Source organism: Ambystoma mexicanum, chromosome 7p (genome assembly GCF_040938575.1).
Source record: "Ambystoma mexicanum isolate Mex_15411 chromosome 7p, UKY_AmexF1_1, whole genome shotgun sequence".
Classification (NCBI taxonomy): Eukaryota; Metazoa; Chordata; class Amphibia; order Caudata; family Ambystomatidae; genus Ambystoma; species Ambystoma mexicanum.
The window spans coordinates 901600997-901628946 of NC_090939.1; the positions used below are offsets into that span (position 1 = coordinate 901600997).

General features: G+C 44.5%; 1 protein-coding gene across 1 annotated transcript in view; it reads right to left on the reverse strand.

Moving 5' to 3' along the window:
* LOC138526013 (uncharacterized) overlaps positions 1-27950 on the reverse strand; it is an 805753-nt gene that overhangs the window by 283478 nt on the left and 494325 nt on the right. The window contains exon 18 of the mRNA XM_069636306.1: positions 2895-2945. Coding sequence (XP_069492407.1) covers positions 2895-2945 — 51 coding nt within the window. The remainder of the gene's footprint in view (positions 1-2894; positions 2946-27950) is intronic.

The following is a 27950-nucleotide window of genomic DNA, read 5'->3' on the forward strand; positions in this document are numbered from 1 at the left end:
AAGAAGAAAGGAGATCCAGTTGGAAGAAGAAAAGAACACAGGAAAGAAGAGGGAGAAAACTAAAGAAGAAAGAAGGACAATGGCTGGGAAAGAGAAAAACAGAGAGGGAGGAGTACACTTACAAGAACGGATTCTAGGATACTGAACGCCACGGCTTCACACATTCCGCTTTGGGAAAGGTATTTTTTGGTGTTATTGGTTCCTTTACTAGGGGTGACCTAGTACCCTAGAGTCTCTCTGAGTCACAGTGGTTCCTCCTAAGGGCTCCCCTGCATGTTATATGTCAACTAACTTTAACAGTACTGCTTGTGACTTTTTACACTCAACATGACTTCATAAACACACTCAGTTCACCACAGAAGGGACTTTCAATTTGGAAGAATTGTGAGTGCCCAGATGAGAATTAGAGGGACATTTAGTGATAATTTAGGGGAGATTAGTGCTCACCCTACTGCCTCTCCCCTTGATCGTTCGTTCGGCTTTATTTCAATATAAACATATCATAAAAGAAAACAGTAAAATACATTAAATATTTAGCATAAAACATCAAAATATTTAGAATAGAAATATATTTATAAAAATATGGGGGTTATATAAGATAACAACAGTATCATAGAATACAGTATCATGTGATAGCAACCGCAGAATCCAGCGGTTAGGAGCAATTGATAATGAATCCTAAAGCAGTAATACATCTTTCCTGAGCATGGCGGAACAGTTGCATGTCTTTATAACGAGACATTTTATGTCGAATGCAATTTTACCAAAAATTTGACAATGAAAAACATAACAAATTGTTTTTTTTGGGGGGTCCCCCCCCAAACCCCTGTTGCCCACCCCTAAAAACCGACCGGAAACCGTTTTCCCACAAGATTTAACCCTTTACTCCACCCCCAACATACATTTTCGTTATGTGTTTTCGTTGTAAAAATTTCGGTATAAGTGCCTGTCTATATAACAGTTTCGTTAAAAAGGCTGGATACCGGCAGAACATATAATTTAGCAGCAGTCACATAGAAAAATAGTAGCATAAAAAACGGTGCATACATTTACCGATCCATTCTCTTCTCCAAGAGGTGAAGTGCAAACAGTGACATGTAATAGCAGCATTGGAATCGGTACATAAAATTACCAATCCATTCTCCAACAGGTAGACTGCAAGCAGTGACATTTCCTACAACGTCCACATGAGCGTGACAGAACATCATTTGCTTAAGACATAAGAACACCTGGTCATATCGTTAGCTCTAGGACACAAAAAGCATCACAGTTAGGCGGAGCACCACCATTTAGAATCTAAGACTAATCAGACCAGATAGAGTGTGATTCTTAAAACTCTACTGATTCACATGATTTTGCCTTATGCGCCAGGCCCAAGCCAAACGCTTCACTGTTGATACACCGCAGGCCCGTCAGTAGCTTTACAACATAAGGCCTTTGCATCTTCTGTGGCTCCGATATACCGTTCCCTAAACAATGGTCTCAGGAATCTTCTTCTTCTTGGTGACAGGCATCGTGGGCAGGTTAGAACACAATGAACAGGATTCTCAAATCCACCTGGACAAATTGGGCATGCCACTGACGCATTTGGGTTCCATCTATTGCGAATGCTCGCCAGTGATGCAGTACCTAGCCGAAGTATCAAATACAAAGCTCTTTCATCTTTTGGATTAACATAATCAAGGTACTCTTCGTACCAGAATCCTCTTTTAAGCCTCCAATAGCTTGAGACGATTGCCCAACCTCAGCCAGGATGGCCTTCTCCACCTTGGCCTCATAGGCACTCTTACCTGCCAGTTTGCTTTTATTGGTCATAGTAACCGGGTTGGACCAAAGCTCACTAGTATCAGCATAATTGACCTAAAAACATTTGACCTAAAATGATTGATCGAATTTGTTTGGCTTTTTTTTGTCAAATTTAATAAATATATATGGGGTGGATATGGGTATAGATTAGGTTGAAGGGGAGCGGGTGGGGTTGCGGGGGCCTCCCTTTGCATTTTAGACTGAAAAAAGGTCAAATAAATTTGATCAAATATGATTAGGTCAACTGTTTTAGGTCAAATAGACCCAAACCAGCTCACCTAGGCTCAAACTATCAAGTTCATCTTTGACATGGACAAACCACAGGAGAGACCTTCCTTCCACCTGAGATAGATAATAAATCAATCACTGCATCTCTATATTTCCCCAGCTCATCAGTTGTCCAAAGCCTCACCCAATAGTAAACCCGCTGTGCGTTATAAAACAATTCTATAGGCTGCATGCCAGTTTCCACAAACACTGGCAGATTTGATGTACTATGGGGTAATGCAGGATGTTTTTAAGATATTTATTTTCTGTGCTCATGAGCTTTGGGCATCCTATATTTCCACAGAGTTCTGCGCCAAATTTGTCCACCTGTCTGGCTTGTGCCTTGTAGGCTTCAAGGCAGACCCTTACTGCCCCACCCCGTGTTCTATAGAAGAATTAAGACAATGATCCACTATACTGTGCCAGTGTGACTCCCGGTTTAGCCAGATGTGCAGTCCAGCGGCAGTTCGCCATAACTCTCAGGCCTAAATAATCCTATTCTTTGACCTGTTCTATACGGCCTTCATCTAACTCAAGAACTATTGTCTTCTTTTTCATCCTACGACTAGTATTTAAAATCATGGACTTTGTGTTTGTGACATTAACTGACAGATGATTTGTGTCACAGAATTCTACAAAGGCACTTAATTCTGCTTTGAGGCCAACCAGCGTGAGGGGAAAAAGAACTGCATCATCTGCGGACAAAAGGAGATCCAGTTTGAAGAAGAGAAGAACACAGGGAAGAAGAGGGAGAAAACCAGAGAAGAAAGAAGCACAGCGGCCAGGGAGAGAAAAAACCAGAGAGAGAGGAGTAGACTTACCGGAAGGGATTCCCAGGCACTGGCCTTTGCATCTTCGGGCCTCCCACTCGCCTAGGAAAGGAAAGGAAGATGCTCAGGTTATTGCACATCTGAAGGCTATTAGCAATTCAAGACTCCAAACTATCTAAAAACTGCACTTACATGTATTAGTGCACCACGTATTGCTTCCACCTCATAAAAGCAAGGAAGGAGAAGAAACAAACATCTAGCTAGTTACACTAAGGAGATTGCAAACAGTTGGAGGGACATTGAGAGACATGTGCCGGAGGAGAGAGTGTGGGGTGCTGTTAACTTTTAATTTGGAAGGATTGTGAGTGTTCAGGCGCGCATTAGAGGGACTTTTATTGGCAATTTAGGGAAGATTAGTGCTCACCCACTGCCTCTCCCCTTGATCCTATCTCCCCTCTTCTCTTATTCCTACTGTGTAACCTCAGTTACTCCCGTCCCATGTCTTGCTCTTTAACCCCTCTCTCCTTGTCTGCTTTCCCCTCCTGCTTTGAACATGCTATTGACATTCTCATACTTATAAAACCCTCTCTTGACCCCTCACTTTCCTCTTATTTTCATCCTCTCTCCCTTCTCCCTTCCCTATCTAAAATCGTTGAGAGGATTTTCAATTCCCATGTCACCTCTTTTTTGCACCTCCACTCTCTTCTTCCTCCTTTCCTGTCTGGCCTCCTTTCCTCAACCCCCACTGATACTTCTCATCAACCTCTACGCAGCCTTTTGGTTCTGTCTATCCTGCTACTCTCCCCTTACCTCTCTCACTTCTCTTGGCTTTTCTAGATAAGTTTTCCCTTGGTTTGATTTGTCTCACTCTGAACGATCTTACTCGATCTTCTTTGCTGGTAATCACTCCTCTTCTCACCCTCTATTGTAGTGTGTCCCTCGGGTTCTGTGCTTCGACCACTATTCTTCTATATCTATTCTGCCACCTTCTCTGCCTGATCCAATCGTTCAACCTTTTTATGTCACTTCTACATGGATGATTTCATTTTTTTCCAGCTCTCTCCATTTAATGGCCACCTCCTGTCTGCTCTCTAGCCAATCTTGGATGTCCTCTCATTTCCATCATTGAACCCCGCTACAACTGAAATTCTGTTATTTCCTGCCACTTCTCCCCCTCTCTCTTCTGTCCCTTCTGGTATTCTTTTTTCCCATGCCCTGCTGCCTTTCCCCAACTGCTTGTAATCTTGGCATAATCTGTGACTCTACTCTATACTTTTCAACACGCATCGCTAATACTGCTCGAACTTGGTGCTAGTACTTCTACAATCTACACTGTGATTGCCCTTTTCTTTCGATCAATGCCACTAACCTTATTTCCTCTCTTGTTTTCTCCCACCTCAACTACTATACAGCTATACTTTGTCTGTCTTCCAGACTCTCATCTCACCTCTCTTATTTCTGCTTGTAACTGTGCCATCCCCCTCCTTTTTCTTCTACCTCCTCATTTATTTATCTCGCCTTCCCTTTATTCTGCTTCTCTTTTACCATTTGAATCCCGCATTTTCTTTCACTTCTTTTGCATAGTTTGAAATGTACTCACAGTCTTACCCCTTCCTATGTGCTCCCTATTGACTCCTTTTATTCTCCACCAAGGTATCTTCAGTCTCAACCCCAGTTCCTTCTTTCTGTACCTTAGCCCTCTTCTGCCTGCAACATGTTTTCACTCTTTTGTCCTTCCAGCTCCAAAACACTGGTATTCTCTACCTCTTACTATTTGCTCTTCCCCCTCTTTTCAAATCTACTGTATCCATCTTCAGAACATATTCCTTTCTCTACTTACTTTATTTCCCTACTGCTACCTGAAGGGAAGACAGAAACTGAGCAGGATGACCAAAACAGCGAGACGGCTGAGGACATAATTGATCGTTCACTAGTGTGTTTGCTGCAGTGAGAGTGACCAGTGGCAGGCAGGAAAAAGAGTAGAGGCAGCAGCTCCGGGCCCCTTGTTGTGATACTGCCCCAATGTGCTGAGACCTCTGAACTTGCACTACTTGGATTGAGCAATCAGGGACCCCAAGGGCAGTCCTTTTACCTGACACACCTCCCCCTTATACTCTGTCTTAGACAAGGGGAGGCACAGTGTAAGGCACAGTGTACGGCAGAGTGTACGGCAGAGACTTTAAGGTCTTCCAAGCACACCGTAGACACATGCCAGTAGGGAACAAGGAGGAGAGCCAGCAACAAGCCCACATTGCTACTATACATGTCCTATGGACATTGTGCAACCTACAGAACCTGGCTAAAGAATTCCCCAATATTCGGGAACAACCACAGAGATTTATAGAGGAACTACGCACTGTCAATCCATCTTGGGTGGATATGAACCAGCTCATGAGAGGGGTGATGCAGTCCAAGGTGAAGGTGATGCAGAGTGGCTGAACGGGCACCTGGCTGGGTACCGATTCCGGTGCTGGGTATGTCCTTGCCCAGGCTAGAGGGGTGCCAGTAATAACTGCCAGCCCTGACATATGCTCATTAAATACTGATTGGGCCAACACAGGAAGCAGAACAAAGAGAAATTACATGCAGACTATATGGATCGATCAAAGTAGTGTTTGTCTAGCATTCGGGTTTTGCTAAACCTGATGGGACTGCACAGGAACTATTATTATTATCATGGTATTTATTGAGCATGGACCTAGCTTCAGAAAGCAATGGAATGCTTTACAATCAAAGACGAAAGAAGTTTGCGAGGGAAGCAGAGGAATGATGCGCTAACAACAGAGAAACAGGGAAGAGGTAGAGCAGGCAATGTGTCAGCAAGGGATTTATAAGCATCCAGGGGAGGAGATGGTGGGAGACCAAACCGTTAGCGGCGCTAGTAGCAGTTTCAAAATACTTTGGAGCATGTCAGGAGAAAAAGATAAAGACTTTTTAGAATACATTAATGACCTTCCAGATGCAGAGTCTGCAGGGACAGATAGAAAAGTTACAGAAGCCTGTCCAAAAGGAGGCAGACCATGGAATGGTAGAGATGAGTCCACCCCTCAGGACAAATGGTCCTGGGAGGACCAACAGGCTCTACCCAGGGCAACAGGACCAGCAGGGACAAGGGGGTTTGCAAGCACAGTAAGGACAATGTGGTTCACATCCATTAGTTCGTAATTACTGTAAACAGGTGGGGCATTGGAAGAATGAGTGCCCATATAGACCACAGAGACCATATTTCCAGGACAGTAATCTAGACAGAATAACGTTCAATGTCCCCTTACCAGCAATCCTGCCCCCTTCCCTGGCATGCCAGGGACCCCCAACCTCATTTCCAAATCTAAATGTTCCAGATTTTGCCCCCGGACCACCTATCAATAGGTAGGGCAACCGGGATCCATTCTGACTACATCAGAATTATAGGATTTTCAATGGACCCATTATTCCTGATCTACCAAGATGGCCCATATGTATAATACAGTTTAAAGGGGATATCAGTACCTTGTCTAGTAGAAACAAGGGCAAACAAATATTTGCTGCACATGGATAGTGTTTCAGCTGTACCAGTGGCCACAGAGAGAATGAAAGCGGTAGCCATATCCAACACTCCCGTCATTCATCCAGTCACAGAGCACCTCACAATTACACTACGACCTATCACTCTCACAATTACACTAGGACCTATCACTTACACAGATGCCTTTCTCTTAAGCCCCTTAGCACCAGTAAATCTACTGGACAGAGAATGATTACATCGACTCAGTTGCAGAAATCCTCTGCACCCCGGATGGGGTATTCCAAAGCGTCCCACATACTAACGGCAAAACATTCCTAGAAACACTCCAAACAGACCCAGAGGAAGTACTGACATGTGAAGAACAGTGGTCAGACTTGAACTCCATACCTGCTACTCTGTGGTCAGCCCATGACAAAGAGGTAGGGTATATCCACACTGCTGAACTAGTCTGGATAATGTTACATCATTTCACGAAACATGCCCAAATCGTTCAGATTCCCCTTAAGCCATAGGCAAAGTAGGGTATCACTTGTGTTATAGGAGCACTCCTGAAACAAGGGATAACTGTCTCTACTACTAGTCCATGCAACATTCTAGTATTTCAGGTTAAAAAGCCAGGGAAGACCACCTACCATTTTGTACTGTACCTGAGAGTTTTTAACGTAGTGGTTGTCCTATCATTTTCTACAATGACAAACTTGGCTACACTACTGTCAAGCATTCCCCAGATGCTACACACTTCACAGTAGTGGACTCATATTTGGCATTTTTCTCTGTACCCATACATACGGACAGACAATATTTGTTAACATTTTCAGAGGAATGCAATACACATGGACTTGTTTACATGAGAGGTGCAGCGAATCCCTTACCCTTTTATCCCAACAACTAAAGAAAGACCTAGATTATATAAAGTTTCCCGGAAAGTCAGTTTCAGTCCATTATGTGTCTTTTTGTTAATTGCCCCACCATCATATGAGGCGTGAAAGCACGATACATAGGTCTCACTGACTGCTCTGGCTGAGAAATTATACAAGGCTCTCAGACTACATCACATTTATGTAGGCAGACAGTTAATTACTTAGGGCGAAACATTACCCAGGGTCTCCAACAAATATCTCCGTCTAGCAATGATGAACTGCACACAATTCCAAAACCTCAAATTATCACATTTTTGGGCATGGTTGGGTATTGCACTCACTGAATTTTACGGTATGCAGAGACTGTTAAAGCCTTGCAGCAGTTAGATAAAGAACAGTTTTATTCATACACCTGCTTTAAGATAACCAGATTATAAATAAGGGTTTACCCTATACTGTCATGAGAGTAAGGGCTTTTCCCAAGCCGTCCTGACACAGAAACATAGAATACATCATAAACTGGAAGACTGCTACAGCAAAGAGCTAGACCCTGTGTCTTTTGGGATGCTGCATTTGTTTCAGATCAGCTGTGTTAGCCATACTAGTGGTGGAACAATGTGAGAATATTGTACTGGGATCTCCCCTAGAGGTCGCAGTACTCCATTCAGTTGTCTCTTTACTACAGAAAAGAAAAACACAGCACATGTCTGTGTCCCGGGTTACAAATACGAGATACTTCACCTGAATTCCTCCAGTATTACACTGACTAGATGTGTGGCACTAAATCCTGCATCTCTGCTCCTCACATCCTTTGCTGGGGAGCCTTACGATACTAAGTCTCATGACTGTATTTCTGTTACCGACTCAATACTGAAACCCAAACTGATCTAACTGATGTACCCCTCCCTGATGCAGACCTAGTTAACTTAGTTGGTGGAACGTCTTACTGAGATTATGATGGGAAATGGATTATGGGGTCTGAGATGTGTAACCCTGGGGAGGTGGTGGAGAGTGGAAAGTTGCCCAATGCTACCTCCGCACAGGCTGCAGAATAAGTAGGGCCAAAGGGTGTGTAGCTTAGTCGCTAATCAATCTGACAACATATATACTGACTCTCATTATGCATTCGGTAAAACTCAAAACTTTGGTCAGCTCTGGAACCCTCATAAATGCCACTATGTTACCCAAAAGGGCAGTCATTATGAAGTGTGTCATACACCAACCCCTGAATGATAAAACCAGTTGCGGCAATAATTTTGCAGCCAAAACAGCCATCCGACTCAGAGGACTGATATATTTGCACTGTTAAGACCAATCCTCTCCTCTCCCAATACAAGAACCTGGAAGATTTGGCTTACATGCACGAAAATTAACCCTCCATTGAGAAAGACAATTGGATAATAAAGGATTATCAAATACATGAAGATTCTCTGTGGAGAGATGAGCATGTTGATTAGTGGCACCCAAATACTATTGTTGCATCTTGTTAGCCTGCATTATGGCCATGCTCATGTGGTAAGAGAAGGGATGGATATACCACTAAACAAATCATGGTCTGCCCACAACCTCTCTAAAACGGCTCATGCATACTGTAGATGCTTACCATCTGCCTTCAAAACAATGTGGGAAAAGCTGTACCAACCAGGGAGCACAACATCCTTATTACGGTCTATTTGTGAGCTTCCAAATTGATTGCCTCCAGTTGCCTAGCTGCAATAACTGGCAGTACCTTCATGTTATACTTGATGTGTTCTCTGGGTGGGTGGAGGTGTACCCCTGCCGGGGGCAGGTGCTGTAACTATTGAAAATACAAAAGGTTGCAGGGATGTCATTTCAACAAAATGCCAGGGGTAGCGGAAGTGACACCACACAACCCTGGACCTCTGATGATATCACAGGAAATTATGACATCTAACCCCAGCCCAAAGTGACATCACGGGAAGTGATGGAACACAACCTTTCACCCTTTGACAAAACAGGAAGTGGCATCACATAGCATTGTTTCTAAGTACACTATGAAAAATATGGTTACGGTATCACTGTAAAGTGATATAAATTGCATACAAGAATGGATAACCATATGTATCATTAATATCAGTCTGTAAAGGCTCATATCACCAAATTACTGTGAATGCAAGCAGATGTCCGAGGCCAAACGATAATGATGTGTTATTATATAGCACTTAAGTTTAAGCGCTACATATAGAACAAATATACATACAATATCACCCAACCTGTGTTGGTACTCATTTATCAACCTCTGCAGGAAGAAAGGCTGAGTTGACCTTGCTAGGAGTCAAACCTGCAACCTGCAGATCACACACACATTGCAGCAGCAAGCGCTCTGCCCACTGAGCTATCTTACCGGCTATAGCTACCAGAAAACCAGCCACTCCAGAAACAAAGAGCACATGCTGCTGGCCACTGCCCAGGAACCGCAATAAAAACATTTGAAAAAAGAACTTTTAAAAAAAAACATTTTTCTTAGGGGTAGCAAGGGAGAGCACATGGGTAGCAAGTTGCAACCCCTGGCGACCTCTAAATGACGTCCCTGAAAGGTTGGCTGTATCCCCACCTATTAGAGCTATTGATAACAATGTGTACTGACTGACAGATTATTGGGATATGTGAAGTCCTTAATCTCTTCTGTCAGTTTTTCCATAACCAGGTTAAGGCAGCTCTGCATAAAGAGCCACTTGTACCCGGCCACCCACTGTAACCAGGCGATCGTGTTCTACTAAATGATTGGAAGGATACATCATCAGCTTTGTCTCCAAGTTGGAGGAGGCCATTCCAGGTTCTGCAGCCAAATTCCACCGTAAAGTTGCAGGGGCACCTGGCTTGGGTCCATGGGGCCCATTGTTAACAGGCTACACTGCCTGTGAATTTAAGTGATCAATATTCTTGGTTAATGCTCTTCTGCTGTTTAAGCCTGTATTATGGTTGTACTTCCACTGAAATGAGACAGCGCTATAATCATTCAAGCATAGGGACTACCTCGGAAGTCCAGGCCTAATCCTGGTATAAAAAGTGGTCTATTCCATCCCTTTGCTGGCTGTAATTACTGACAGAAAGTCTTTTTTCACTATCATTTGGAAGGGAGAGGAGTGACAGACTCAAAGCACCCGACTCTCCGTGGAACAGCGCAGAGTCGGTGCTGAGTCTTAAGGAGTACGAAGAGAGGAGAGTGCTCTATTCTATCCCTTTGCTGGCTCTAATTACTGACTGCAAGTCTTTTTTCACTATCATTTGGAAGGCGGAGGAGTGACAGACTCAAAGCACCCGAATCTCAGCAGAGCAGCGCAGAGTTGGTGCTGAGTCTTAAGGAGTACAGAGAGAGGAGAGTGCTCTATTCTATCGCTTTGCTGCTCCAATTACTCACTGCAAGTCTTTTTTCACTATCATTTGGAAGGAGGAGGAGTGACAGACTCAAAGCACCCGACTCTCCGCAGAGCGGCGCGGAGTCGGTGCTGAATCTTAAGGAGTCTTCAGGAGTCAGCGAGGAGGCAGCCGCTTTTATCTGACCCCTCTGGGTAAGTTCAGAACAATTTTACTTTCACATTGTTTTCAACCCAATTACCGAATCGAACTGCACTACTTGGCTGTGTGCCACGCTTCGATATCATGGTTGCATCCACAGGCCCGCAAACCAGATATCGAGCAAAACAATGCTCAATGTCAGAAACAGCCGAGTATGTTACTGTTTCCACTCTCAACAAGCCTCACCTTTCACCCTGTCAGATGGCCGCCTCGGTGTCCAAATGCAAAAAAAACACACGTGAAAACCACTCTGTACTCCAAACAGCAGAGTCGGAAATAGCCTTTCACAAGCCGCCTAGAAATATGCAAAGTGAAGAAATGGCGGAAATTATAACACATATAATTCAAATCGGAGAAACCGAATTAATTGACAAAATTGCAGAAGCCGAGATCTGGATAATAAATACATACGGCTCTCATGACGCACTGGCATAATACAAATTCAAAACTGAGATACAAACAACTAAAAAAAAGAAAAAATGCAAGAGGATTCTTATCACCAAACTATTCCCGATGAAACTATACAACAAATTGACATTGGTGAATGGAACGGTATACTCCCTAAAAGCGAAAAGATAAAGGACGTAAAACACGAGCAGGATTAATTTACTGACAAGAATACTAATGAAACAACAAAAAAAGATTTAACACAATACACAAATGATAAGGATCCGACACTGCTTAACACTAAACAAAAAAAGGCACGACAAGCAAAAAAGTCCTGGCAACAGAACTATGAGAAAACTCACCTGAGAACTTTAGACTATAAACCTGCCATGATAAAACTTGAAAAGCAATGCCTGGCAAGACTCTCCTTAGACATTACAGAAATTGAATCTCTTATGAACGACCACCAGAAAAGACATGAAGTCTTTGGAAATCTAATGCCTGCTAAATTAGATCTAAGGGAGCCGGAAAAGATCTTGACTCCGAGATTTGATAAAACTGATTGCAATGTAACTCTACTTGACGATAACCCAGAGAAAACACATAATGAAGAGCTTTTCAAGTATGACAGGCATATTCATTCTCCACATAACATCCAGATTCCGACGTACACAATACACAAATGAGAAACAGAGATGCCAACGTGAAACCCCAAAGGACGAACACATTAATCCTATCCCAACAACCATGGCAGAGTGACAGAATGCATTGATAGCAGCTTCAAGTCATGAACTTATTCCTTTTATCAAATTGTATGAAACTATTAGCCACACTATGTGCAACCAAGCCACTTTGATTGCGCTAATACATACAAAGCAAATCTATATGTAAACACCAGCTAATAAAATTCAAACCCGATTGGACACGGATGCTGAAGCAACACAGCAATGGCAGAACCATCTCTTTGTTATCGCAAGACATGATCGCGCCAAAAAATAACACATTAGAACAACTCTAATCAAAATAGCCACCGCTAAACAACAGGAGAGAACAGACAAACAGGAGAATACTGAAAAAGACAAATTATGGGCAAACAGACACAAACATAGTGCAAGAGAACAACAAATCGAACACTAATGGAAAGATCAACACAAGAGAAAATAGGCCTGGACATCAAGACAAAACAATAGACAATGTGTCAAAAAAAGTGCTCCCTGTAATGTATTGCCTACGGAAACAACGAGAAAGAAACATTGAAAGGCACAGGAGCCCAGCCCACTAAACAGAAAGACCTGTCGACAACGAAATAAACTACTAATGTAAGCCATAACTGTCTACATGACAAAACAAACCCATGTAAAATTCAGTCGATGGGAAATGAAGTAGATACTTTTCCTATTTTTGACAACACTAGGAATATAGTAAACAACTCCAAAGTGAAAGTCTTTATTTTGGACGGAAAAGCAAACAAGAAATCTACAAAAGCGCCCAAAAGAGGATCTCAAGCATTTCTAAGAAATTTGATGATGCCCCCAACTGTGTCTAAACCTCCCAAAAGAAATCAAACAGGACCCAAAGAAAAAAGCGTTTACTACGAAGCAAACTAAAGAGGCAGAGAAATTCAACCGAACTAAGGACCAGGTAATAAAAAAATCAAATACAATTGGAGTTGATGATGAATCTATCCACATATGAAGAAAACATTCCTGAATTTAGTTTAGAAGACAACATGGATACGCCTGAAGAAATGCTGTCTGTATACATCATGGATGATTACAATGAAACATCATCTCTGTACATTATAGATGAATACAAGGAAGGTCATACAAAAACAAGCTAAAAGGACATCCTATCATACGAAGATGTATCAGAAAACGAAGGAGATTGGTCAGATAGACAATCTGGGCACCCCCTCGAGACATATGATTACTATAACGAATCAACTCGAATAACTGAGGAAAGTCACCAAAAGAAGGTTACTGATAATAGAAATGTCAGAGGAAAGGGACACAAACCCACTGTACCATTTCCCAAAATAGAACAGGTAAATGACCATCTAAATAAACCAACATTCATTGACCCACGACCTCATCTCACAAAGAATTCGATCAAGGTTCAGAGAATAAGGTTACTCCAAGACGGATTAATTTTGAATAGGACACATCTTTTAAGATTACTGCATGCAGTACCCTCACTCCAAACAATTAGAACTGAGGATATCAAGGTGGTAGAATTCCTGCGAGATGAAAGAGCTGACGTTATAGAGATTCAACTCAATTCACTTTGTGTTGCTGCCCAAATCATTGAACATGCAAAACATTTAACACAATTAGGGTTCAACTGTATCTCTAACTACGCTTTGGATCATGTATCTCCACTGACACCAAAAAGGACAGATGAAGAGCATAGATAGAAACAAGTGGAAAGATCTACAAGAGTACAACGTTCGCCTTCAATAGAAACTCATGAAAGCTCGGATAGGAATGCACAGGAACGAAGAAGTGCACGGAGATCAAACAATAACAGTAGAACAATGTACATAGATAACATACAAGCGATAAAATGGTAAAAAACACAGAAAGATGATGGAAGAAGTCTAAAATAAACGCCGCTATAACTTCACTTGAACAAGAATAAACAGATGCTGCATCTCTGCTCATGAATCACCAGAGGTTCCTCGCATTTATTTAGAAAAGAAAATAACTATTTGCTCAAAAATTAAATAATATGCTCATAGGAGACATGCGACGGATATATGATCCACATGAACCCTGCATTAATAGGAACAAGGCACAACCATATTCAGGTCTCCTGACATTGTGGAAAGTGGAAGCTAATTTAAAACTGAGTGAAGCCTCGAAACCAAATCACTGGACCCAAATAACGGTTCTAAAACACAAACAAACTCATGAGACAGATAATCCCAAATCGGAAGATCTAAAAGTGATAGTCATTATCAACATATACTGGATTACGCCAACAATGTCTGATGATTAGTTCCTCGATGCGATCATCATCAACTTCGATGATCTATACATGAAATACAAACAAATGGATATGATCATATCTGGTGACTTGAACATCCACCTGTTTCATGGAAACGCCACTGAAACATCAGACAATAAACTTACTTCTAAAGCACGACTGTGGATAAAAGAGTTAGGCGAAAGGAAACAACCCAAAAATGACACACCGTTAGCTATGTTGGACCCTTTGGGCAAGGTCTTTGCCTCCATTCTTGTGAAGAGACTGACAGAATGGACAAAATAAAATGGAAATCAGGACCTGTGCCAGACTGGCTTCGTGGGAAAAGTAGGGACCAATGTCAACTTACTAATACTAAACCTATTAAAGCAGGAAGCAATAAGAATACAGATACAAATCCATGCAGCCTTCATAGATTTACAACTGGCGTTTGATAGCATCAACAGGCTGAAACTTTGGAATAAACCAGAACGCCAGAATTGTCCTGCGAAAATTTTAGAACCTATAAAAGCACTCTATACGGATACCACAATCAGAGTGCGATTAACTCAAGACAGAGCACTATCATCTGAGATACAAACAGCTAATGGACTAAAACAAGGCTGCCCCTTTTCCACAACACTTTTGAACTTCTATCTTCTGGATTTGCCGGAAAACCAAAATAACATCATAGCCAATCCGCCAAAATTAAATGCAATACCAATACCTTACATATTGTATGTAGACAATATTGTTATACTGGACAAGACACAAGTCGGTTTGCAAAAAAGATTGAGGATGCTTGAAAAGTATGTCGAGGGAAATGATTTGAAAATTAATATGAACAAATCACAAATGATGACCATAGGATCTCGCCAACGAATGAAAGCCAAACCGCTATCAGTTTACATTAAAGGCAAACAACTAGAAGTAGTTAAAAAAGTCAAATATCTTGGTATCTGGCTCAATCAATCTGAAACTGAAATTGACTTATCTGTCATTTGAAAAATAAAGCCTGAACACTTGCCAGACAAGGCTTTAACATTCACATGAAATTTTGAAATTTTTACAATATTCAGCGAAACCTGCAATTGTTGAATGACAGCATCGACCAGAAACAGCACTTGCTATTATTACTTTCATCTAACAGCATTTAGCTGGTCACCCCATGGTTCAAAAGACAAAAAACTATAGCAATTTTAACATATGGAAGTGATGCTTTACTTAACATCTCTTGACACACCTAGAATTTGGTCGAAGGCATCTTCTGGCGCAAAACACTCCCATTACCTCCGGCATATTCAATGCCTATGATCCGGAACAAATTAGCAATCCAATCGATTGAATCAATCGTCAATTGGAAATACATAGATCTGTATAGAAAAGTAATCGCCGATGATGACATTCCAGCAATCAACATACTGAGAGCAACAAACAAAGCTTTGAATGATAAAACTTTAAACTTCTGGAAAGAAGCATGTATTCAATTGCTAAGTAAAAATGAAATGACAATGGAAACTTTGATAAATAGGCCATTGGCGGTCAAAAAACAAATCAGAATAAATGACTGGATAAAAACTCTAGACAAGAAGACTCAGTATCAAATTAACAAACTTGGAGATGGACGCCAGAGCGCTAAACAAACTCCTGCAATATTTGATAAGATTTCCCTGTCGACAAATCAGAGACATGTATCTCAACATCCTCCCCACACGGGGATACCTTGCAAAAACTAGGCAGATTCCTGATGGCGACAAAAATTGTAGATTCTGTAAACAAACCAGTCAAATTGAAACTATACACCATATTACAAAGGAATGCCCAGCTCTCTCCAACCAAAGAAATCTATTTGGAGGAATGCTCCCCTTTAAAAGAATACAATATTACACAGAAGAAAGATGGATGCAGATAATTTCTGGTGAAAACAAAAGACTCCTCTTTAGGATAATTCAGTTTTGGACTAACGTCATGCCAAACGAAAATGGCAAATAAGAAATTATCTTATTAATACAAGTGAACTAGCATGAATGTGATTTACACTTTTTGATAGCAATGAAATGTAAAAAAGTTTGTGTGCAAACTAAAACATTATAATAATAAAATAAAAAAAGTTGTTTTCAGTCTACTGGCAGAGAGGAACATGTGATATGAATGGGGCATGGGAATGTGGGGTAGAAATGTGGTTGGGCTTTTTTCCAAGACCTGCAATGTGCCCCCAATGTGTTGTTCCTTAACCATGTGAGGCCATCCCAAATTGGTTGTCTAATTACGACTCCCTCCTGGCCTTGAATGCTGAGCAACAGTCCCCAAAGATAGCCCCCACATCAAATGAGTTACTAAAGAATAAAACTTCTGTTGTTAGACATACTCCAGCACAGAGGACCTAACTGTAGTGTTAGGAAAGGATTTTTAATTCATGAAGCCGTTCTGCTATTTACTAGCCACTTTGAATCCAAGAAAAATCACTGTAGTGACAAGGGTGTCCTCGAATACTCCACATGCTGCACACCAATATAGTGAAGACTTAATATAACTTTTACGTTAATAAATACCTTGTGTCTCCTAAATTAGAAGTTACTGAGTTCATAAGAAAAACACAGATGCAAAGTCAGTCTCTCTGCTAAGATACAGTGAGCAAGATAGATAAGTCTGGATTTAGGTATGTAATTTTGAACACCACATCACAAACAATCATATTTACCCTTCCTCTCTGAGTTTCGGGTCACTATTCAGTTTTCCAACTGCCCGGGGGGGGGCTGCCATCTGCCTTCAGCAACATAGATAGGAGTTTCTCAGAGGAAGACAAAAAATGGAAGTAGCCTATCGAATTTGGTATGCTGCAAATGCATTGCTTGCAGCTTGGGGTGTGTATAAGAGGCAACGTTTAGATGGCCGCTTAAAACGAGCAATAGGACTCTTCTCTGGGGACAGATCACCAATACAAATACAAACATTTGTGAGTTCCACGTCATTGGGGCCATCAGCAAGTGGACCAGATGAGCCTTACTCCAACTAGTCAACAGAGAGATGAGAACAGAGAGAGAATGCTTTAGTGGGGCATTGCCCATGAGGAGGTACATGACTACCTCAATTCTGAACTTGTAAGCATCATTGAAGATGTGCAGCACAATAGCTGGCCAATAATCCTGAGAAACGACTCTAGAGTATCCGAAGACCTCTATCCCTGGAGGAACGACTGTATAGCCTAGAACAACGCTCCCAGAGAATGCCCCTTCATAGCAAAGGGCCCCTACTGCAGGATCTTATACAGCCCTTGGGTGGGATGTTACTGGGACTGGGTGACACACAGAGAAGTGTGGTAAGTGTGAACTTCTGGCTACCTTACCTCTATTCCAGGGATAGCCCATTCTGTGTGGTTAGGAATTGGCTAAACTTGGACATTGTGGTCTTTTCAGCAACCCAAGCTGTAATGTCTTAATAAGCTAGTAACGGGCCAGGTGTTGTTAGTTAGTAACATGTTTTGTTGGGATGTTAAAGCAACTGGAATATCTTTAACTTGTAGGTTGTTTCGTGGCAAGGATAGATGTGTGGAGTTGGTTTCAGTCAAAACGACTGACAATCATTTAATTATACAGACAGGACCTAGTCAGTTTAATGTTTATTGGCCAACTGTGGAAATGAAATCTGTAAGTGTTTATATATATATTTTTTTTATTATTTGAGCTTTACTCAGTAAAAACTGAGTTTTGTCAAAATCTTCTCATTCCAGTCTACTAGTGTTTACATACAAACATAAGATACCTCCCTCGAAAGGCTGGCCCGGCTGGAGGCTCGAGTTAGGCGACCTTATCTCGAAGCCTAGTGGGCATTAACCCTGGGGATCAATGTTCCGTATCAAGGCTCCCTCAATCCTAAGGGTATTTATCTGATCAAAAATCGCATCGATAATTTTGGCCAGAGCCTGCGTCCATCTTGTCTTTTCTCCCGAAATGAGTCTGTTCCAGATTTCATCCTCTTGGTAGATCCACACATTTTCAGCCAAAGAAGGGAGGTATGCTTTTCTCTTTTCCATTGTGAAGGGACACTCAATCACGAGGTGCTTTAACGTCTCGATAGTTTGGTTGTTTTTACATAACCGACAATGATTTTCAGTTCCTGCTCTTCTAATAGTTATGATCTCTCTCGTAGGGAGGAGGTTAAGCCTCGCTCTCATGACCAACGTTCTCATCTTCTTATTTGGAAACTTGGCACAATTCAATAGGGGTTTTTTCCCCCTATTGAAGGTGGGGGGGGAGATGTTTCAGGAGTTTATTTCCCACCGCTTCATCTGTTGTCCCAATCCAATCCATCTCTTCCATCTTTTTTTTCATTCTTTCTGGATTTTCTTTTAGGTCATTCTCTGCACTTCCAATTCTGAGCAAGTCATTTTTTCTCAGATTCACCCATTTGTTCAAGGCCACACACTTGCCTGCTTCCATTTCGTCTCGTATGATGTTATAGATGGGAAGGGTGTCCGCCATGATGATTCGTCTATAAAGGTGCATGGCACTTTGATCCACCGTTGATGCTAACGATATTAGGCCCAGCTCTCTTCTTATAGCAGACATGGCGGTAGATTTCGGTAGGCCTAGAACTGTTTTCCAAATGTAGCCTTCAAGTTTATTCCAGATATTTCGCTGGAGATATAAAGCACACTCTGTCCCATAGGTCAAGGCCGGCACAGCTTTAGCGTTATAAAAAGTTATAGCCGGGATCAAGGAGAATTTACCGTACTTGCGGTCCACTGCTCTGGTTTGCGTTGTTAACCTTTTCACCTTTTCCCAGAGTTGTTCGACAAGATTCTTTTCTAGACCTGAACTGTCGACTTGAATCCCCAAATATTTGAAGCTGGTGACGATTTCAATTTTGGCCTCGGCCAGGGTAATCCTTAGATCTTTCATCTTTTTACTGGGAACTTTCTCGAGGACCATGATCTTAGTCTTCGCTTTATTAATTTCCAGATTGTTCTGCTGGATATACGACTCCAAGTTACGGATTTTTCTTTGCAGACCCACCTTCGTCTGATCAATCACAATGATGTCATCTGCATAGAGTAGCCGTGGGATCTCCATTTTCCTGATTTTAGGGGGAAAGGATTGTACTTTTTCCTCGGACCGCTGGTAGTCACCTAGGAAAGCCGTGAATAAGACCGGTGCCATCGGGCACCCCTGCTTAACTCCTCGTCTGACATTGATCTCCTCTGAAAGTAAGCCCTGGGAATTGAGTTCACTCTAATTTTGGTGTTCGTAGGGAGAGCTTTTATGGGCTCCAATATTTGAGTGGGGCAATTCCAATCTTCTAGCTTTGCCCACAGAGACAGTCTGTCAATCTTATCGAAAGCCTTGGACAAATCCACGAATGCCAGGAACACTTTAGGCGCCCCCTCTTTAACTTTTGCTTTCAATATATTCAATATGAGGAGATTTATCGAAGTGCACCCATTTTTCTGGAATCCGGTTTGTAGTTTGTCTTTGGCCTGACTATCATTTTCCCAGACTCGAAAGTGGACGAGAAGAAGGGTGGCATACAGTTTTCCTAAAATATCCAGAAGGGCGATAGGTCGTAACTTGCGGGTTCTTGTCTTGGCCCCTTTTTGTAGATCGGGACAATTACCGCTCTCTGCCACGATTCCGGCACCATGTTTGTTCTTTTACATTCCGCAAAGATTTTACTGATCATTTCAGCCCATTTTTTTGGGGACATTTTCAAATCTGTATTTGTGAGACTGTCTGGGCCTGGCGCTCTAGAAGTTTTTAGGTTCTGTATCGCTGATTCAATATCCGCAAGATTGGAAAGATCGACCCACGTTGACGCTTGGTTTTGGTGCGCTCCTTGAATGGCATTAGTTGGGCCATCAAATTCTGCGGTGAAATAACGGATCCAGTTTTCTTCGGCGACAGCGTTTACCATTGGGGCCGAGAGTGGCTTGTTCATTTCTTGTATCAATCCCCAAAACTCGCTAGATTTTTTAGTTTGAAGTTTTTGCATCATCGCCTCTGCGTCCAGTTGGTATTGCTTTGCTTTGTGATGTTTGTGCCAATTCTTGTAGCCTTTATTTTCTAAGCACCAATTTTCCCAATCAAGCTCATCGTTGGAATTCTTTGCAATTCTTCGTAAGCGCCGTACGCTTTTTCTTTTTTCCACCACCGTCTTATTATACGAATGGTTAGTAATAGGCGAGATCTTTGCTTTCCCTGCTCCTTTAACCTGGAAAGCTAGGAGTAGCGGTAGGTAGTTCGGTCTTTCCTTTTTGTCAGCCCATACTTGGTCTCTTATTGTCAAGCAGAGAAGTGCGTGAGAACTGTGTACCTGTTTTCTTGACAGTGGATCTAGTTGGGACCGCCAGGCTGCTTCCAGTGAAATGACGAGCATGTGACTCGGGGAACCAGCCTCTCCACCACCCTAATGACGCAGGGTGGTGAATGGACCAACTCCCAGCGTCACGGAAGGCACTCTCCTGATTAACGTGACGAAGGGACTGTGCAAGCACAGGCAGGAGAGGCCACAGTCTGATGGAAAGTTACTGGATACTGGTGAAGTCCAAAAGAGTCTATTCCAAAGGTACGTGATCCGGTGATGAAGCAAGATAGTCCAGGAACCTCTCAGATGAATACCAGGTAAGGCCCCCAGTCCACAGTGAGACAAGTTCAAGCAGCTTCACGTAACTGGTCTGGGATGACTGATCTGCTCGAGGTACAGTAGGTCCAAAGGATGAGGCACCAGGCAGGTCCAGACAGGAAGAGGGAACCAGATTGGGAGGGGAGTCCACCAAGAGTTGGGATCCCTAAGGTAAATCCAAGGACAGTGAACGAGGGCCCCAGGAAAGCTGGAGGAGAGGCTAAGCCCAGAAAGACCCAGGGAGAACCCAGGACAAGGAGCAGGGATCCCCAGGGAAAAGAAGGGGACAGGGAACTGGACCCCAGGGAGGCTCATAGAGCAGACAGGGGCCAAGGAGAACCCAAACAGGTAACAGGAGACTGGGAACCAGGCAGGCTGGGGACCAGCAAGGCAGGGGAACCAAAGAGAAGGCTGGAGCTGAAGCAAGACCAGGCACAGGGAACAGGAACCACAAGAAGCAGGAGCGAGCAACACGACCGTAGCACCCGCGTTGAGACGCGAATTGCTACTGCTCGCGGTTCCTCTTATGGGCCGCCGGCACTCGCGAGGCCTGAAACGCAAGCCGTTTCATCTCCGAGCGCCGGCGGACCCAGAACGAGGCTTGGAAGGCAAGCCCTTCCCATCGCGGAGGCCCAATCTACGGCTAATGCGCGGAACCGAGACAGTGGTTTCCCGCGCATGCGCCGCAGCCCTCTAGCACCGGCCCCAGCACCTCTCCCCCTGGCGAACGCCCAAGCGCGAAAGCGCGGGTAGATCCGCCAGGAGGTGGGAGAGGGAGCGGGTGAAACAGACCCCGGTCTCCCCAAAAGTGGCGTGACACTATGCCCCCTCCCAGAAAGGCCTGGGGCCCCAGGCTTCCAAGGAAATCGATCATAGAACTCGCGAACCAAGCGGGGAGCATGCACATGCCGACGTGGTTCCCAAGTACGATCACAAGCCGGTACCCCTTCCAATCAACCAAAAAATGAAGCACCCCCCTGCGATAGCGGGCATGGCAAATCTCCTGAACCTCGAATTGAGGGAACCCTTGCACAAGGACAGAGGCTGGGCGAGTACAGGATCGGCCATAGGGATCGACCACATAGGGCTTCAATAGGGAGACATGGAAAACAGGGTGTTCATGCCAAGAAGGAGGTAGCTGAAGGTGAAAGGCCACAGAAGACAACCGTTTGGTGATTTTGAACGGACCAAAATACCGGGGAGCTAATTTGACCGGTAAATTGCGAAGTGGCAGGTTCTTGGACGACAACCAAACCCTATCCCCAACCCGAAAGTCTGGTTCCACACTCCTTTTCCTGTCAGCCTGGGCCTTCATCCGCTCCTTGGCTTCCTTCAGGATCCTGCAAGCCAATTCCTGTTGTCGTTGAATGGTAGAGACCAGGGCATCAGCAGATGGAACTGTACTGGTGGGCACAGGATGAAATGGCACCAACTTGGGATGTTGACCCGCTGAGCAGAAGAACGGACTAACTCCAATAGAAGCGTGGACAGTATTGTTGTAGGATACTTCTGCAAGATCTAGGTACGCCTTCCAGTTGGACTGAGTTGCATTAGCAAAACAACGGAGATACTCCTCCAGAGTCTGATTGGTCCTTTCGGTGAGCCCGTTGGTCTGCGGGTGATAGCCAGAGCTCAAAGCTTTACGAATTCCCAGATGACCACACACCTTGTTCCAGAAAGCAGAGAGAAATTGAGAACCACGATCCGAGATAATCTTTTAAGGAAGACCATGTAGTCGATAGATCTCATGGAAAAAAGCTGAAGCCATCTGCGTAGCTGTAGGGATCCTGTTAAACGGGATGAAATGAGCATATTTAGTGAAGCTATCCACCACGACCATTATACAAGTAAACCCGTCAGAAGGAGGTAGATCAACCACAAAATCCGTAGCGATGGTATGCCATGGGTATGGTGCTAATTCTGTGGGTACTAGCAGTCCCAAAGGTTGTCTTCTAGAAACCTTACATTGGGCACAGACGGGACAACTCTCGATGTATTTCTGGACGTCGGTAGCCCACGTAGGCCACCAAAACTGTCGGGATATCAGCTCACGTGTAGCTCTCACCCCTCGATGACCCCCAATAGGTGAATCATGAAACCCATGCAATATGCCATCTCGAATCGTACCCTTGGGGATGTAAAGCCTCTTCCGGCAAAACAGGAGCCCGTCATGCTCTGATACCGACATTCGCCGAAGAAGGGCCGATCTTTCAGGATCCGTCCGGGTGGCATCAGCAATTGACTGTAGATGAGGAGACAACGTCAACAGGAAATGGTGAGGGGAAATCAGCGGCTGATTCGAACTGGACGTTTCTTCCACTTTTTCCAGTGATCGGGAGAGGGCATCCGCCTTCAAGTTGGAGGCTCCTGGAACATATGTGACATGAAACACGAATGGAGAGAAAAAGAAGGCCCACCTAGCCTGACGGGGCGTTCGACATTGCAGGGAGCGCAGGTACTGCAGGTTACGATGATCGGTACGAACCTCTACCGAAAAATGGGCTCCAAGTAGGTGATGCCTCCATTCCTCAAATGCGGTTTTGATGGCCAACAGCTCCTTCTCGATGACCGCATAATTTCTTTCGCTGGGATTCAACTTGCGTGAGAAGTAGGCCACTGGATGTTCAACAGACGTAACTGGATCTCTTTGCAGGAGAACCGCCCTAACTGCGAAATTCGAAGCGTCTGCTTCCACAATATAAGGTAAGTCATCCTGTGGGTGACGCAAAATCGGGGCGGCCATGAAGGCGACTTCAAGGTGTCGAATGCCTGAGACGCAAGGGAATCCCACTTGAAAATGATCTTACTGCTGGTCAGCCTGGTGAGGGGCGCTGAGATTTGAGAAAACCGTGGAATAAAGCGCCTATAGAAATTAGCGAATCCCAAGAAGCGTTGTAAAGATTTTATGTCATGGGGTTGTTTCCACTCCTGAATAGCTCAAACTTTCTTGGGATCCATCTCTACCCCGTCCCGATTGATCACAAACCCCAAGAATTCTTTACTGGGCTGGTGAAAGCAGCATTTCTCCTCCTTTGCGAATAAATGATTGAGAGACAGACGGCGAAGGACCTCACGTACATGTCCCACATGTTCTTCGATGGTTCTGGAAAAAACCAGGATATCGTCCAGGTATACCCAGACTGACAAGCCAATAAGATCACCAAAGATGTTGTCCATGAACCGTTGAAAGATAGCTGGGGCGTTACACAGACCGAATGGCATGACTCTATACTCGAAATGCCCAAAAGGTGTCTTAAATGCCGTTTTCCATTCATCTCCACTCTTGATGCGCACAAGATGATAGGCTCCACGTAAGTCTAGTTTGGTAAAGATCCGGGCTGTGTGTAGAGTTTCCAGGATACTGCGAATCAATGGAAGTGGGTACCGGTCTTTGATAGTTATGTCGTTTAGTTGTTGATAGTCCACACAAGGTCTTAAAGTGCCCTCTTCCTTCTTCACAAAAAACAGGGGAAACCCTGCGGGCGACTTGGACGGAACTATGTATCCTTTCTGTAAACAATCCGACAAGTAGTCTTGAAGCACTTGTCTCTCGTCCCGTGTCAAAGCGTACAGTTTCCCATGAGGAATCACGCAGTCCGGTAACAACTCGATTGAACAATCAAACGAGCGATGTGGTGGTAGAGGTATATCGCTTGGTTCAGAAAACACTTGTCCAAAATCAGCATATACCAGTGGAACTTGAGAGGTGGAACACACACTGACCCCTTTGCCAATAGATTCCAAGGGGGTCGAAGAAGCTCGGATCGGAGCGGACAAACCGCACTTCTGGGCACAAACTGCGGAGGAGAAGGTCAAAGTGTGCGTTCTCCAATCAATTGCCGGATTATGATGTTGCAGCCAGGGTAACCCCAAAACCACCTTGTAGGTAGGGGACTTGATGACATCCAAAGCGAGATTTTCAAAATGCTCGGCAATCTGAAGAAGTAGGCTCACTGTACATTGACGGACGGGTCCGAAAGACAAAGGGGTTCCGTCGATGACTTCCACGGGCAGAGCAGTGGGTCTGGGCAGGAGTGGAATCCGGTTTACAGAAGCAAAAGTCTCATCAATGTAATTGCCGGAGGCCCCGCTATCCAACAGGCCAAATACTTCCAGGGTTCTGTCAGGCAACTTGATCTGAATCTTCAAAGTCTATAACACTACGGGTTTCATGGGATTAAGTTCTGAGCAAAACGGGGAAAGGTCTGAGGAGGAAATGGGACCTGTCGCTGCCTTCCCAATACGCGACAGGTCCTCTAGTTTCCCGCTTTCTTCTTCTAGGGTTGTAAGGGGCACATACCCAGATAATGCCCGGCAGCTCCACAATAGAGACATAACCGACACGTTCTTCTCCGTCTTCTCTCTTCCTCAGATAATGGACCCCTCATGGCACCCAATTGCATTGGCTCTGGCCCAGACTCAGTAGAACCAAACGATCCGGCAGGTAAACTGGTCGTTCTGGGAGAACTTCTCTCAAGCCGACGTCTCTCTGCCTTTCGTTCTGCCAGTCTCTGATCAATTCGGAGCACCTGATCGATTAGATGTTGAAGAGACTCTGGTTCAGGAATGTGGAGTAGCTCATCCTTGTACTCCTCTCGCAGCCCACGACGAAACAGAGTTTTTTGTGTGATTTCAGGCCATTGGGAATCGGTTGCCAATAGGCGGAAGCGACTGATGTATGTTATCATGTCGGCACTCCCCTGTTTTAAATCCATCAGTTGATTCGGCGCAGCGGAGGCCAGGTTTGGCGTCTGGAAAACCTCGAGGAATGCTTTTTCAAAGGCTGCAAAGTCATTCAGAATCGGACTGTTTGTTACTACAAACGGAGTCGCCCAGGCCAGAGCATTCCCGGTTAAATTCCCCAAGATGTAGCCAATCTTGGCTTTATCGTTGTTGAAATGTGTCGACCTGAAAAGGAAATGGATTCGACAGTGGTTACAAAATTCAGCCACTCGACGTGGATCTCCATCGAACTTGATTGGTGTTGTATGTGCTAAGGATCCTTCAACCTGCGAGGTACTCATAGCCCCTTGGGTCATCATTTGGCGTAGAGTCTGATTTTCCTGGCGTAAGGCGGTCATCTCCGCCCTGAGTGCTTGTAATTCGTTCCGCATCTCTTGCGAATCCTCCATCTCTGGGTCTGAAGGCAGGCGTCTCAATCTGTCAAGGAGAGAAGTGCGTGAGAACTGTGTACCTGTTTTCTTGACAGTGGATCTAGTTGGGACCGCCAGGCTGCTTCCAGTGAAATGACGAGCATGTGACTCGGGGAACCAGCCTCTCCACCACCCTAATGACACAGGGTGGTGAATGGACCAACTCCCAGCGTCACGGAAGGCACTCTCCTGATTAACGTGACGAAGGGAATGTGCAAGCACAGGCAGGAGAGGCCACAGTCTGATGGAAAGTTACTGGATACGGGTGAAGTCCAAAAGAGTCTATTCCAAAGGTACGTGATCCGGTGATGAAGCAAGATAGTCCAGGAACCTCTCAGATGAATACCAGGTAAGGCCCCCAGTCCACAGGGAGACAAGTTCAAGCAGCTTCACGTAACTGGTCTGGGATGACTGATCTGCTCGAGGTACAGTAGGTCCAAAGGATGAGGCACCAGGCAGGTCCAGACAGGAAGAGGGAACCAGATTGGGAGGGGAGTCCACCAAGAGTTGGGATCCCTAAGGTAAATCCAAGGACAGTGAACGAGGGCCCCGGGAAAGCTATAGGAGAGGCTAAGCCCAGAAAGACCCAGGGAGAACCCAGGACAAGGAGCAGGGATCCCCAAGGAAAAGAAGGGGACAGGGAACTGGACCCCAGGGAGGCTCATAGAGCAGACACGGGCCAAGGAGAACCCAAGCAGGTAACAGGAGACTGGGAACGAGGCAGGCTGGGGACCAGCAAGGCAGGGGAACCAAAGAGAAGGCTGGAGCTGAAGCAAGACCAGGCACAGGGAACAGGAACCACAAGAAGCAGGAGCGAGCAACACGACCGTAGCAACCGCGTTGAGACGCGAATTGCTACTGCTCGCGGTTCCTCTTATGGGCCGCCGGCACTCGCGAGGCCTGAAACGCAAGCTGTTTCGTCTCTGAGTGCCGGCGGACCCAGAACGAGGCTTGGAAGGCAAGCCCTTCCCAGCGCGGAGGCCCAATCTACGGCGCATGCGCGGAACCGAGACAGTGGTTTCCCGCGCATGCGCCGCAGCCCTCTAGCACCGGCCGCAGCACCTCTCCCCCCAGCGAACGCCCAAGCGTGAAAGCGCGGGTAGATCCGCCAGGAGGTGGGAGAGGGAGCGGGTGCAACGGACCCCGGTCTCCCCAAAAGTGGCGTGACACTTATATTCATCTCCCAGGTGCTTTTAATTTTCTCAATGTCTTTTTCACTTAGCCGAAGGCGAGTCTGTTGCTGGTTTAACTCTATCATCCAGTCGTATGATTTGAGTGTCTTGGTTATAGAACGTCATGTGCAGCTGAGTAGGTTGTGGTCACTATTGATGTTTTTTTTTACCTCGAAACCCGTCAGTTCATGGATGAGCCCGTTGGAAATGAAGATATAGTCCAAAGTGGCTTTAGAGTTGTTCCGTTCCCATGTAGGATAGTTTATTTGGTTTGGGAACAGTAACAACACATTTTGGATATTTCTTTTACTGATCACTTCATTTAAGGCTTTACCTCTTTCGATGGCCTGCTCCAGGTCTCTCCGGTGCCAGTTAGCGGCGGGGTCCCAGGCTTCTGTACATTTGGCATTCATATCTCCACAAATGATGAGCTCGATTGATTCAAATTCTGCATAAAGCTTATCAATTGTTTCGGCGATGTTGTTGCAGAATAATTTGGTAGACATTTGCTGGGGGTTCCAATAACAGTTTATGATTGCCACCATGTGCAGGGGGCCGTTTTTCCTTGAGATCTTTCCCTGTAAATGAGATGTCAAGACAACTAACATTTCATATGATTGTTTCCACTTTTTGGGTTCACTCAGTCCCGAACCCGATTTTATAGCTGTTAGTAAACCCGCAGACGGTCTACCTAAGAGGCCTTTCGCTGCGGGGGAAATCAGCACTGAGTACCCGTCAAGGGCGGGTTGGTGGACGAGCCAGGTTTCTTGCAAACAAAGAATATAAAACGAACCCAGATCGACATCTCCAGGTGAAGTAAGGTGCATATGGCCTCTTGTATTCCATGAGCCCAGATTATAGACTCCCTTAACGGGTTGCTCGTTGCAGTTGTCGATGGAGGTTTTGTT